Here is a 13,072-nt window from a genome sequence, read left to right on the forward strand (position 1 = left end):
GAGATGGAGTCTCACTCTGTCACCAGGCTGGAGTGCAGTGGCGCGATCTCTGACTCCCTGGTTCAAGTGATTCTCCTGCCTCAGCCTCCTGAGTAGCTGGGATTACAGGCACGTATGACCACACCCAGCTAATTTTTGTATTTTTTAGTAGAGATGGGGTTTCACCATGTTGGCCAGGATGGTCTCGATCTGTTGGTGGACATTTGGATTGATTCTACCTTTTGGCTATTGTGAATAATGCTGCAGTGAACCTTGGTGCACAAGTATTTGTTTGAGTCACTGTTTTCAGTTATTTCGGGTGTATATACCTAGGAGCGGGATTATTGGGTCATATAGTTATTGTTTACTTTTTCAAAGAACTGCCAAACTTTTCACAGTGAAAGTGTACCATTTTACATTCCTACCAGAAGTGTACAAGAATTAAATCTGTTCACATCATTACCAGCACTTACTTTTTTCTTCCTTCCCTTCCTTTCTCCCTTCCTGCTTCCTTCCTTCTGTCCCTCTTCCTTTTCCTTTCTCCCTCCCTCACTTGCCATCCTAATAGTGTAAAGTGGAGTCTCATGGTGGTTTCGATGTGCCTTTTCATAGACACAAATGAGTTTCAGCATTTTTTCCTGTGCTTGTAAACCATGTGTATATCTTCTTTGGAAAAATGCCTGTTGGCAGGTTCTTTCCCTGTTTCTTTTTTTTTTTTTTTTTTTTTTTTTGAGACGGAGTCTCGCTCTGTCTCCCAGGCTGGAGTGCAGTGGCCGGATCTCAGCTCACTACAAGCTCCGCCTCCCGGGTTCACGCCATTCTCCTGCCTCAGCCTCCCGAGTAGCTGGGACTACAGGCGCCCGCCACCTCGCCCGGCTAGTTTTTTTTGTATTTTTTAGTAGAGACGGGGTTTCACCGGGTTAGCCAGGATGGTCTCGATCTCCTGACCTCGTGATCCGCCGGTCTCGGCCTCCCAAAGTGCTGGGATTACAGGCTTGAGCCACCGCGCCCGGCCTTCCCTGTTTCTTAATTGGATCTTTTGTTGCACAAAAGTTGTTAATTTTGATGAAGTCCAATTTATCTATTTTTTTCTTTTGTTGTTGTTTTTATGTCGTATCTGAGGATCCATTGCCAAGTCCACGGTCATGAAGATGTTCTCCTGTGTTTTTCCAAAGAGTTTTGTGGTTGTAGTTCTCATGTTAGGTCGCTGGTCTGTTTTGAGTTAATTCTTATATATTGTGTAAAGTAGGAGTCCAGTGTTGTTCTCTTACATGTAGACAGAAATTCAGTTGTTTCAGCACCATTTCTTCAAGAGACTGCTTGTTCCCTATTGAATGGACTTGGCACCCTTATTAAAAATCAGTTGGTCCTGGATATATGGGTTTATTTCCGTACTCTCAATTCTATTCCATTGATCTATATATCTGTCCTTATACCAATCCTATACTGTTTTTGTTTTTTCCTCTTTTGAGACTGAGTCTTGCTCTGTCGCCCAGGCTGGGGTGCAGTGGCACGATCTTGGCTCGCTGCAACCTCCGCCTCCCAGGTTCAAGAAATGATTCTCCTGCTTCAGCCTTCCAAGTAGCTGAGATTACAGGTGCCTACGACCACGCCAGGCTAATTTTTGTATTTTTAGTAGAGATGGGGTTTTGTCACGTTGGCTAGGCTGATCCCAAACTGCCGACCTCAAGTGATCCCCCCACCTCAGCCTCCCAAAGTGCTGGGATTACAGGCGTGAGCCACTGTGCCCGGCCCCTATACTGTTTTGATTTAAACAAATAGTAAGTTTTATAATAAGTTTTGAAATTGGGAAATGTGAGTCTTCCAATTGTATTCTTTATTTCAGTATTGTTCTGGCTTTTTGGGGCCCCTTGTAATTTCATATGAATATGAGGATAGACTTTTTCATTTCTGCAAAGAAGACTGTTGGAACTTTGATAAGGATTGTGTTTTATATTACTTTGGGGATTATTGACATCTTAACAACATTGTCTTCCTATTTGTGAACATACTCTGTTTCTTTTTTTTTTTTTTTTTTTTTTTTTGAGACGGAGTCTCGCTCTGTCGCCCATTCTGGAGTGCAGTGGCGCATTAGAACACAAAAAGACAAAAATTAACGTAACTGTTAATTCTGAATATTTCAGGGTAATGGTTTACTCGTGAATCTTATTTTCTTGTTTTGTGTCTATTTTGTAATTTTTCTATAAAAACTTCTATATTGCTTGAATTTTCAAAAATTTCATAATATATAGGCCCAACTACAAGTTAATCTGATTTAGGAGATTCCAAGGGTTTTAGGAGTTGTATGTCAGGAAACAGGGATGAAGACCAAATGTATATTTCAGAATATCATACATGGCACATATTTTTCTATTTTTATTTTTATTTTTATTTATTTATTTTTTCTGAGACTGAGTCTGGCTCTGTCGCCCAGGCTGGAGTGCAGTGGCCGGATCTCAGCTCACTGCAAGCTCCGCCTCCCAGGTTTACGCCTTCTCCTGCCTCAGCCTCCGGAGTAGCTGGGACCACAGGCGCCCGCCACCTCGCCCGGCTAGTTTTTTGTATTTTTTAGTAGAGACAGGGTTTCACCGTGTTAGCCAGGATGGTCTCGATCTCCTGACCTTGTGATCCGCCCGTCTCAGCCTCCCAAAGTGCTGGGATTACAGGCTTGAGCCACCGCGCCCGGCATTTTTCTATTTTTAAACCTTTAATCCAAAATGACTTTATATTTCAAGTTTTAATAGACAGCATGTAATTGGTCTTGCTTTGTTACCCAACCTGTTAGTCTGTGCCTTTTGAGTATCTAGACCCAGGGATTGGCAAACTATAGCCCACGGGTCAAGTTGGGCTTGCTGCCTGTTTTTGTAAATACAGTTTATTGGGGCCAGGTGCAGTGGTAATCCCAGCACTTTGGGAGGCTGAAGTGGGAGGACTGCTTGAGGCCAGGAGTTTTAGACCAGCTGGGACAACATAGCAAGACTCTGTCTTTAAAATAATAAATAGGCCGGGCGCGGTGGCTCACGCCTGTAATCCCAGTGCTTTGGGAGGCCGAGGCGGGTGGATCACGAGGTCAGGAGATCGAGACCATCCTGGCTAGCATGGTGCAACCACATCTCTACTAAAAGTACAAAAAATTAGCCGAGCTTGGTGGCAGGCGCCTGTAGTCCCAGCTACTCAGCCTCAGGAGGCTGAGGCAGGAGAATGGCATGAACCTGGGAGGCGGAGCTTGCAGTGAGCCGGGAATGTGCCACTGCACTCCAGCCTGGGTGACAGAGCGACACTCTGTCTAAAAAAAAAAAAAATATATATATATATATAGCTAGGTGTGGTCGTATGCACTGGTAGTCTCAGCTACTCTGGAGGCTTAGGTGGGAGGATCCCTTGAGCCCAGGAGTTCAAGGCTGCAATGAGTCATGATTACACCACTGCACTCCAGCTTGGGCGACAGAGTGAGACCCTGTCTCAAAAAAATTTTTTTTAATTAAAAGTTTATTGGAATAGCTATTCTCATTAGTTTAATATATTGTCCAAGGCTGCTTTTGTGCACAGTGTGGCAGGATTGAGTAATTGTATCAGAGACTCTATAGGCAGCAAAACCTAAACTATTTACTAACCTGTCCTTTACAGAAGAAGTTTGCCAGTCCTTGTTATTTAATGTGATTATTGATATGGTTGGTTTTAAATCTCCCATCTTGGTGTTTGTTTTTTTGCTTGTCTCATCTGTTCTTTATTTTTCACTCTTTTTCTGCTTTCTTTTGGATTGAATATTTTTTATGATTCCATTTTATCTCTATTATTGACTTATTAGCTATACATCTTTCGCTGACTTCCTTCATATCCTACTACTTCATCGGTAGTATTAGAACCTTAGAGCAGTGTGCTGTAATGTCTTCTTCCAGCCTTTGTTCTGTTGTTTTCTTCCACATGTTAGAAATCTTACAGTATGTTGTTACTTTTATTTTAAACGGTAAAAAAGAAAAAAATTATATTGATCTACATGTCATTGATGATACTCTTCATCCCTTTGTGTAGATGTGTATTTCCATCACAAGGCATTTCCTCTGCCTCCTGAAGAACTTCATATTTTGTAGTGCTGATGTGCTTAATTAACTCACTATACTTTCTCTCTAAAAAAACTTGTCTTTCTTTTAGGAAGGAAGGTACTTTTGCTAGGTGTGGAATTCTAATTTTTTTCCCTTTTAATATTTTAAAGATTTCACTCTATTGTCTTCTAGCTGGCATTTTTTCCAACAATATGTTTTCTGTCATCTTTGTTCCTCTCTGTATTTTTAATACTTTGATTATAATGTGCCTTGGTTTGGTTTTCTTTGTGTTTCTTTTGCTTGGAGTCTAGTGAGCTTCTCAATTTTGTGTGTTTATAGTTTTCATCAGATTTGGAAAATTTTGTGGCATCATTTCTTCAACTAGTTTTTCTTCCCCTCCCCACTTTGTCCCTGATACTCAATTACACATATAATAGTTCCCCTGTATTCTCAGTTTTGCTTTCCACAGTCAACCATGGTTTGAAAATACTATATGGAAAATTCCAGAAATAATTAATACATTTTAAGTTCCATGACATTCTGAGTGGTGTGTTGAGATATCGCACCACTGAGCTCTACCTTTCACCTCACTTCATCTTGTCACGTGAGGCGCCACACAGGCATCGTGTCATCTCACATCACCACAAGAAGGGTGAGCACAGTACAGTAAGATGCTTTGAGAGACCACATTCACATAACTTTTATTACTGTATATTGTTACAATTGTTCTATTTTATTGTTAATACCTTCCTGTACCAATGTCCTGTACCAAATCTAATTTGTAAGTTGTATTTTATTGTAGATATGTCTGTGTAGGAAAAAAACGTAGTGTATGTAGCATTTGGCACTGTCCACAGTGTCAGCATCCACTGGGGTCTTGGAACACGTCCTGTGCCGATAAGGGGGGGACTCCTGTATATTAGGCTCCTTGATACTGCCCCGTAGCTCATTGATGCCATTGTTGGGTTTTTTTCAGGTGTGTTTGTGTGTGTGTGTGTGTGTGTGTGTGTATTTTTCTTGCTTTGTCTTCAGATTTACCAGTCTTTGGCAGCGTCTAATCTGCTCTTAATCCCATGCATTGTATTTTTCATGATAGTGCATTTTTCTTTTTTTTTTTTTTTTTGAGACAGAGTCTCGCTCTGTCGCCCAGGCTGGAGTGCTGTGGCGCGATCTCGGCTCACTGCAAGCTCCGCCTCCCGGGTTCACGCCATTCTCCTGCCTCAGCCTCCCGAGTAGCTGGGACTACAGGCGCCCACAACCGCGCCCGGCTAATTTTTTGTATTTTTAGTACAGACGGGGTTTCACCGTGGTCTCGATCTCCTGACCTTGTGATCCGCCCGCCTCGGCCTCCCAAAGTGCTGGGATTACAGGCGTGAGCCACCGCGCCCGGCCTGATAGTGCATTTTTCGTTCGTGGAAGTGCAGTTTACCATCCATCTTTCACTGTCTTTCACTTCTCTCGTTGCATTCATGTTTTCTGTAATTTCTTGTTCTCCTGGTGTTGGGTCATATTTTTCTGCTGCTTTGTATGACTGGCAGTTTTTGTTTTTTGTTTTCTGATTGGTAGTTTTTGGCTACATGCTGGACATCGTGTTTTATGGGTGCTAGATTTTGTTGTTTCCTTTAAATATATTTGGATTTTGTTCTAGAACATGTTTAAGGCACCTGGAATTTTTAAGCATTGCTAGAGTGGGTCTGGACGGCCTGGGACTGTGGAGACAGACCTCGCTGTGAGGGCTTGACTCACGTCACTGTATTAAGGGGTCATTCCCCTCTCCCGGTGGACTCTCTGGCATTTTGACAGTTGTTTTACCTTCTTTCAGTGGTTCCCACTAGTGAACCAGTGGAAAAGTTCCACTGGTTTTCTCACACATGAGAGCATCAGTGCTCAGAAAAAGTCTTCAGGAGACCCTGTGCAAATTTATCACAAGGTCAATATGGTGGGATAGTGGCTTATTTCTTTTGTCTATTTTGAAATAGTGAATTCTTGCTTTCTATTGGGTGATAATGATTTCATAATTACTGTGGGGCTCTTCTTAATTCCAGCCTTCTTTATTCATTTCTGCTGCTCTAGCAGCATCTTCTAACTGGGCTTAGATTCTTGTGTGCTGGTTTTTAAGATGTATTTAAAGTTCCTTTGTGTTTCCTAGTGTTTATGCTTATTTCTCTTTGTTTCAAATGTTTTTGCTCTTTGTTGGAATCAGAATAAAGGACCCACGTGTTGTGTACTTCATCTTTTAAGATAGTTCTGAAAATAACCTAATTTTCAGTAGAAATCTTTGTAATAACTTGGCTAGGTGTGGTGACTCATACCTGTAACCCCAGCACTTTGGGAGGCTGAGGTGGGTTGATCATGAAGTCAGGAGATCAAGACTAGCCTGGCCAACATGGTGAAACCCCGTCTCTACTAAAAATACAAAAAGCAGCCGGGCGTGGTGGCATGTGCCTGTAGTCCTAGCTAGTTGGGAGGCTCAGGCAGGAGAATTGCTTGAACACGGGAGGTAGAGGCTGCAGTGAGCCGAGATTGTGCCACTGCACTGCAGCCTGGGCAACAGAGCAACACTCTGTCTCAAAATAAATAAATAAATAAATAAAAAGAAATCTTTTTATAACTTGTCTTTTTCTTGTTAGTTCTGAATTGACTTGATAAGCCACATACTATCGTAGAGTTAAAGGTAATTGTATTAACTATTTTTCTGTATTTTTTTGTATTGAAAGTAATCATTGTTATAAAAATAATACTATATGAATGTTTGAAAATGCAGGTAACCGTTTTTAATTAGAAAATGAAATTTAAAATGCCACATTTCTGTCATTCAGAAGTTGCCACCATTAACATCGTATTGTTTAGCTGTTTATTTCTGTATGTTATCGTTCTTCCCATGAGATTGTATTGATTAGCTATTTTATCACTTGCTTTTTTCACTTTCTTCTGTCTTGTCATGTATTACATGTTCACCTTGTTTAATACACAGTCCATACTCAGATTTCTTCAGTTTTACCCAGAACTTTTTTTTGTTTGTTTGTTTTTGTTTTGAGGTGGAGTTTCACTCTTACTACCCAGGCTGGAGTGCAGTGGTGCAATCTCGGCTCACTGCAACCTCTGTCTCCTGGGTTCAAGCAGTTCTCCTGCCTCAGCCTCCCGTGTAGCTGGGATTAGGAACACCCACCACCATGCCCAGCTAGTTTTTGTAGTTTTAGTAGAGACGGGGTTTCACCATGTGGCCAGGCTGATCTCGAACTCTTTACCTCAGATGATCCGCCCGCCTCAGCCTCCCAAAGTGCTGGGATTACAGGCGTGAGCCACTGCACGCGACCCCCAGAACATTTTTTACACTCGGTTTATGTAAGCCAGAAACCGTGTGGACCCTGTTACATCTAGTGGTTGGGTTCGCAGTGCTTTCCCTTGGCCAGACCAGCCTCTTGTCCTGCAGAGATACCCCTCCTTCCAGATCTGTCTGGTACTTTCTTGTAGTGTTGTTTCAGCTTAGTCCCCTGTCCCCTGAGCTGCTTTTAAATGAGAACTTCTACTGAAAGGCCCACTTGATTCAAGTTAAGCATTTTGGGCTAGAATATATATATGATGTTCTGTGCTTCTTGTGTCACTTCAGGGACCCCAGTCATATTTTGTTGCTTCACTACAGTAGGCGGCAGTCTGGTCTTTGTGTGTATTACATTCTTTCTGTGGCCTGGAATGTAATGCATTTAACACCTGTTGATAATCCTGGTCCTAGATGGTGGTTTTACTGGGGGACTTGCTGTGAGTGAGGTCTTTCTGATTCTGTCACTTGTGGATTGTTAGCAGACTTTCTTCTGTAAACTCTTGTTACTCAGCAGTTGGGACTGTTTGGTTTCTCTGGGAAAGGCAGGATAGTTTTATCCTTTCCTTTGAGCTGTCACTTTTCAAAGTGAGTAGTTAGTTAACCTTTCCAAATGGTGATTCGTGAAATGCCTTTTTTTCTTTCTTGAGCACTTCTGTGGCTCTCCTGTGACTTCGTGTGTTTGGGTCTCTCCAGCCGTTTGTCTTTCTGATGCTCAAATATTACAGCATCCAGGTGCTCCTGGTGCTCTTGTCATGACCCCTCCCCTAAAGGGCCTGTGAGGGTGGGGCCCTTCTTTCAGCATTTGTCTCATTTGTTTTTGAGCATTTGTACTTGTACTTTTCTGTAGGTTCTGCAGTTGGCGTCGTGAGCTAATTCTGAATGCACTATTACCTCACAGGACTGTCCACACCATGCGATTATGGACTTGATACCTCTTTATGCTCACTTCTTAATACAGTTTGCACTTTTAAACAAGTGAGCTGTGCTGCACAGGTGAAGTGCTTTGTATGACTACACTTTCTACACGCTTTGGGAAGTAGCTGAGAGCAAAACAGGAGTAGATTTTTACTTCTTTCAACTCAGAAGAAAAGTAATGTTGGGCCACATGGACTTTAAAATTTTAGATAGAAATGGAAAATGTTTTTCTTGTACGCCTTCTCACTTAGTGTCTGATTTTCACTTTTTAAAACATTGTTATTTAAAACCTTCTGCTGCCCTGCATCTGGATTCTGCCCCAGGCCTTGTTGTTTTTCTCTCTCTCCTGTCCCCTCCCTGTCATGTTAGCCACCCCAGCCCCCTGCCCACGTCATGCTCGGGTCAGGCAGACACAGTTGGAGCTCTCTGCTTTATACTCCTTTACCACTTCACGGTTATTATTCATAGCACCTATCACCCATGAAAGACAGTATTTTCTTGTGAAGAAAAATTTTACAAAATATCTGCGTTTCTCAATTGTGAAACTCTGTGAGGTTGGGATCCCATTTGTCTTATTCATGGTTGGATCCCCAGAGTCCAAAAGGAAATATTTGAGGGTTGAAGTAGTGATAACTACAAAAGGGTGAGGTAGATTCCTGTTCTGTGGAGCTTGTAATTATTTTGTCTTAGGCCATTTTACCTGAATGCAAGGTGGAGGCCTTCCTTCTACCTTTCCTCCCTTCCCTACCTGCTGCCAGCAGGCTTTGGAAGTCAGCCGTTGAACCCCTGCTCTGAGGATGCTGCTCCTGTGGGAGGTCTTGGCTCATGCATTTCTGGCCTCTGGACCCCTTTCTAGGACCTGTGTGCTCCTCTTCTCTCCGTGTTCACCTGCCCCTGAGAGTCTCCAGTATGCACTGTGTTTCTCACACTGCTGCCTCTTTCAGCTGATTGTGAGGTTCTTCCTGACACTGTTGTCTACACTATAGGTCTTTTGCATAGTTTTCTCTCTCTAGCAAGTGTAACTTTTTGAGTGAAAAATGATTGATTCCATCTGAGGAAAAAACCCTCTACACGTTCTAGATCTTTAACTGCTTTGAAAAATATTTAAAGAGTAAGATAAAAATACTTTTCTTTCATTCCCTAAGACAAATGGATTGAACAATAGCAGTAAGGTATAGTTTAAAAAGAGTGTGTTCAAGATGAAGATTCTTTTTTTTTTTTTTTATTTAAGTTCTAGGATACATGTGCACAACGTGCAGGTTTGTTACATATGTATACACGTGCCAATACTATGCAGCCATAAAAAGGGATGAGTCATGTGCTTTGTAGGGACATAGATGAAGCTGGAAACCATCATTCTGAGCAAACTATTGCAAGGACAGAAAACCAAACACCACATGTTCTCCCTCATAGGTGGGAATGGAACAATGAGAACACCTGGACACAGAGCGGGGAACATCACACACTGGGGCCTGTCGTGGGGTGGGGGGAATGGGAGAGGGATAGCATTAGGAGAAATACCTAATATAAATGATGAGTTATAAATCATGCTACTATAAAGACACATGCACACGTATGTTTATTGCGGCATTATTCACAGTAGCAAAGACTTGGAACCAACCCAGATGAAGATTCTTTTACTTTGAAGTACTTTTTTGTTTCTTTATATGTACTCATGAAGCTACATGGGTTTTAGAATCCTTACGTTTAGGCTTTGCATATGTATAAAGGATGTAGATACTTGTTGGGAGGTCTTTCTTTATTTCTTATGAATCTGTAATTTTGACTTTGATTATTTCAACCTTTTCCTCAGTTCTCATACTTAAAGGGTACTCCATCAAAATTTGCTGAGAGCTTTATCGTCTCTCTATATCCAGGGGTTCTGCATCTGTTGATTAAACCAGCTGTGGGTTGAAAATATTTGGGGGAGAAAATGGATGGTTGCATCTGTAGTGAACATGTACGGACTTGTTTTCTTGTCATTGTTCTCTAAACAAGGTGAGTAGGAAGATGTGCATAGGTTACATATGTGCAAGTAACTGCATGATTTAACATAAGAGGCTTGAGCAGTCTTGGATTTGGTGTCTCCAGGTGGTCGTGGAACCAGTCCCCATACCGAGGGGTGACTGCACTTTCATTTCTCTCTTCCCCTGTGGATTTCTAAGGTACCGAGTAATCTCATCAGGTTCGTTCTTTCCTTTCCTTTCCTTTTCCTTTTCTTTCTCTTTCTCTCTCCCCTCTTCCCTCCCCTCTCCCCCTTTCTCTCTCTCTCTTTCTCTTTCTCTCTTTCTTTCTCTCTCTCTCTTTTTTCTTTTCTTTTTCGACAGTGCCCTGCTCTGTCTCACAGGCTTGAGTGCGGTTCACTGCAACCTCCACTTCCCGGGTTCAATCAATTCTCCTGCCTCAGCCTCCCAAGTAGCTTGGAGTACAGGCCTGTGTCACCACGCCCAGCTAATTTTTGTATTTTTCAGTAGAGATGGAGTTTTGCCATGTTGGCCAGGCTGGTCTCGACCTCCTGGCCTCAAGTGATCCACCCTCCTCAGCCTCCCAAAGTGCTGCGATTACAAGCGTGAGCCACCGTGCCCGGCCTTATAATCTCATCAGGTTGTAATTAAATATTTCTTTATCTTCCGAATTTACATATTGTTCTTTCTCTTTTTTTCTCCCTTTTTAAAAGGACCTTAAAGGCTTTGATCCGGGAGAGAAATACTTTCATAACACATCGTGGGGAGATGTTTCTCTCTGGGAACCTTCTGGAAAGAAAGTGGTATGTATTTTTTGTATTTGTTTTTCATGTTTCCTCAAAAGTGAGGAATGAATGTAAATGTGGTCTAAAGAACATCACATGTATTGGGGTTGCTGGTGAGTGAATGGGGAGGAGGAATAATGCAACCTTTCAGAGAAGTGGCAAGAAACCAAGTGTAGTGTGTGGTGAGGCAGGGTTACTGATGCTCTGAGAGTTTTCTGAGTGCAGAGTTGATACAGTGATGCAGTGAAACTATTGTTTGTCCTTGATTATAAGATGTCATTGCTGTAAGAAGGACGTTTGATTTAATAATTGTTCTGAGTAAAACAAAATGCCACTGCATTAAGTGCATACCGTGAATGTACATCCTGGTTTCAGAAACTGAAATAAAAATGTAGACCTCTGAATCAAGGGACATTTTAAGTAATTAGAAACCTCAAACTTTTAAGCAAATTCAGGCTAAAACATGAGCCATACTGCTGAATTCTCATCAAAGTGTTTTCTGGGACACCTTTTCTGCCACCAGTTGTTAGCACCTTCTTTGGTATCAAACTCAGCTCATCCCAGACTTGACTTGGCTGTACCCTCTCACCAGCTTCTGTTGTAAAAGTCATGCTGGCCTTGGGAATTTGGGCTTTAACATATTTCAGTAATTTAGTCATTGTCAGAATTTTTTTTATTTTTGTTATTTTTTGGGGGACAGGGTGTCACTGTTGCCTGGGCTGGAGTCCAGTGACGTAATCTTAGCTCACTGCAGCCTTGACCTCATTGGTTCAAAGTGTCCTTCCACTTCAACCTCCTGAGTAGCTGAGACCACAGGTGCATGCCACCATGCCCAGCTAATTTATTTTTATTTCTATTTTTTGTAGAGGTGGGGTCTCACTGTGTTGCTCAGGCTGTGCTTTGTCAGAATTTTCTGTAAAGATAATTTTTGTTAGCCCACTTCCTTTGAGTGCCGTTTTTCAGTCTGTGACCCGACACTCTCCTCTCTACCATGAGATGCAAGATTCCTTGAAACCACTGTGATTTAGTTGTCCTTCACCTGAGCACAGCTTGTGGCTACTACAGGATGCCTCGTTTAGCAGATCTTGACTTCATGAATCTTAAGCCTCACTGATTTTTCTCATCTGAATTCTTAAAATATCTTATAATGTAACTCCAGTTACTCAGGAGGCTGAGGCAGGAGAATTGCTTAAACCGGGGAGGTGTAGGTTGCAGTGAGCTGAGATCACGCCACTGTGCTCCAGCCTGAGTGACAGAGTGAGACTCTGTGCAAAAAAAAAAACAAAAAAACCTGAAGAATGGAAGTGTGTGTGTGTGAGTGTGAGTGATAATGAGCACACAGATTTAGGAAAGGATGAGAATTAACCCTTGATCACTGTGATAGTGCCACAGTGAGCTCGGGGGCTTTAGATGAAGCTAGGTCTTGGCTTCCTTGTTTGTGGAACTGGGGAGCGGGTGTTTTGTGGTTCATCAGCTCTGGGTTCTCAAGACTCTGTCATGAGACCAGAGATTTCAGTGTGCTCTCAAGTTATTGCAAACCAGCAAGTCTTACTGGATGTTAGAACAGAGTGCACCCTGTTGTATGAATGTGTTTTTAGGCCCCGAACTTGTTAAGTTCCCCAAAACGTGCCTTAAATAGAAATTCCATATGGTCAGTGTTGCGTTCTGTGGCCTTATCCTTATGTTAGGGTCATCCATAGTGTGAGTTTAGGCTTAGTTGCACTTTCTTTACTATTTATCAGATAGTTTATTGGGTACTTGCATGGGCCAGACACTGTCCATTTGACTCCTACCTTCTCTAGAAATAGGGGAAGTAGAAAGATAGTAAAACAGTTTGAAAGTTCGGTTAGTTGTGGATAAATTCCAGAGGTTTTAGAATTTGGAGCAAAAATAACATTGGAATTAAGAGAAATGGGATGAGGGGGAGAAAATACTTTCTCTTGTAGAAAATTAATGAAGCTTTTAAAATTGATGCTGTTAATAATTCAAAGTACAGGACTAAGTAATTGTATTTGTGGTTTTAGTGGATGACTTAGAACAAGGGTCAGCAAATCGTGAGTGTGA

General features: G+C 42.0%; 1 protein-coding gene across 2 annotated transcripts in view; it reads left to right on the top strand.

The window, feature by feature from the left end:
• Positions 1-13,072, top strand: part of ADNP2 (ADNP homeobox 2) — a 30,287-nt gene that overhangs the window by 12,050 nt on the left and 5,165 nt on the right. For both annotated transcript variants that reach the window (XM_025365611.1, XM_025365612.1), the window contains exon 3: positions 10,937-11,026. In XM_025365611.1, the coding sequence (XP_025221396.1) occupies positions 10,937-11,026 (90 nt within the window). The remainder of the gene's footprint in view (positions 1-10,936; positions 11,027-13,072) is intronic.

This window comes from Theropithecus gelada, chromosome 18, assembly GCF_003255815.1.
Source record: "Theropithecus gelada isolate Dixy chromosome 18, Tgel_1.0, whole genome shotgun sequence".
Taxonomy (NCBI): domain Eukaryota; kingdom Metazoa; phylum Chordata; class Mammalia; order Primates; family Cercopithecidae; genus Theropithecus; species Theropithecus gelada.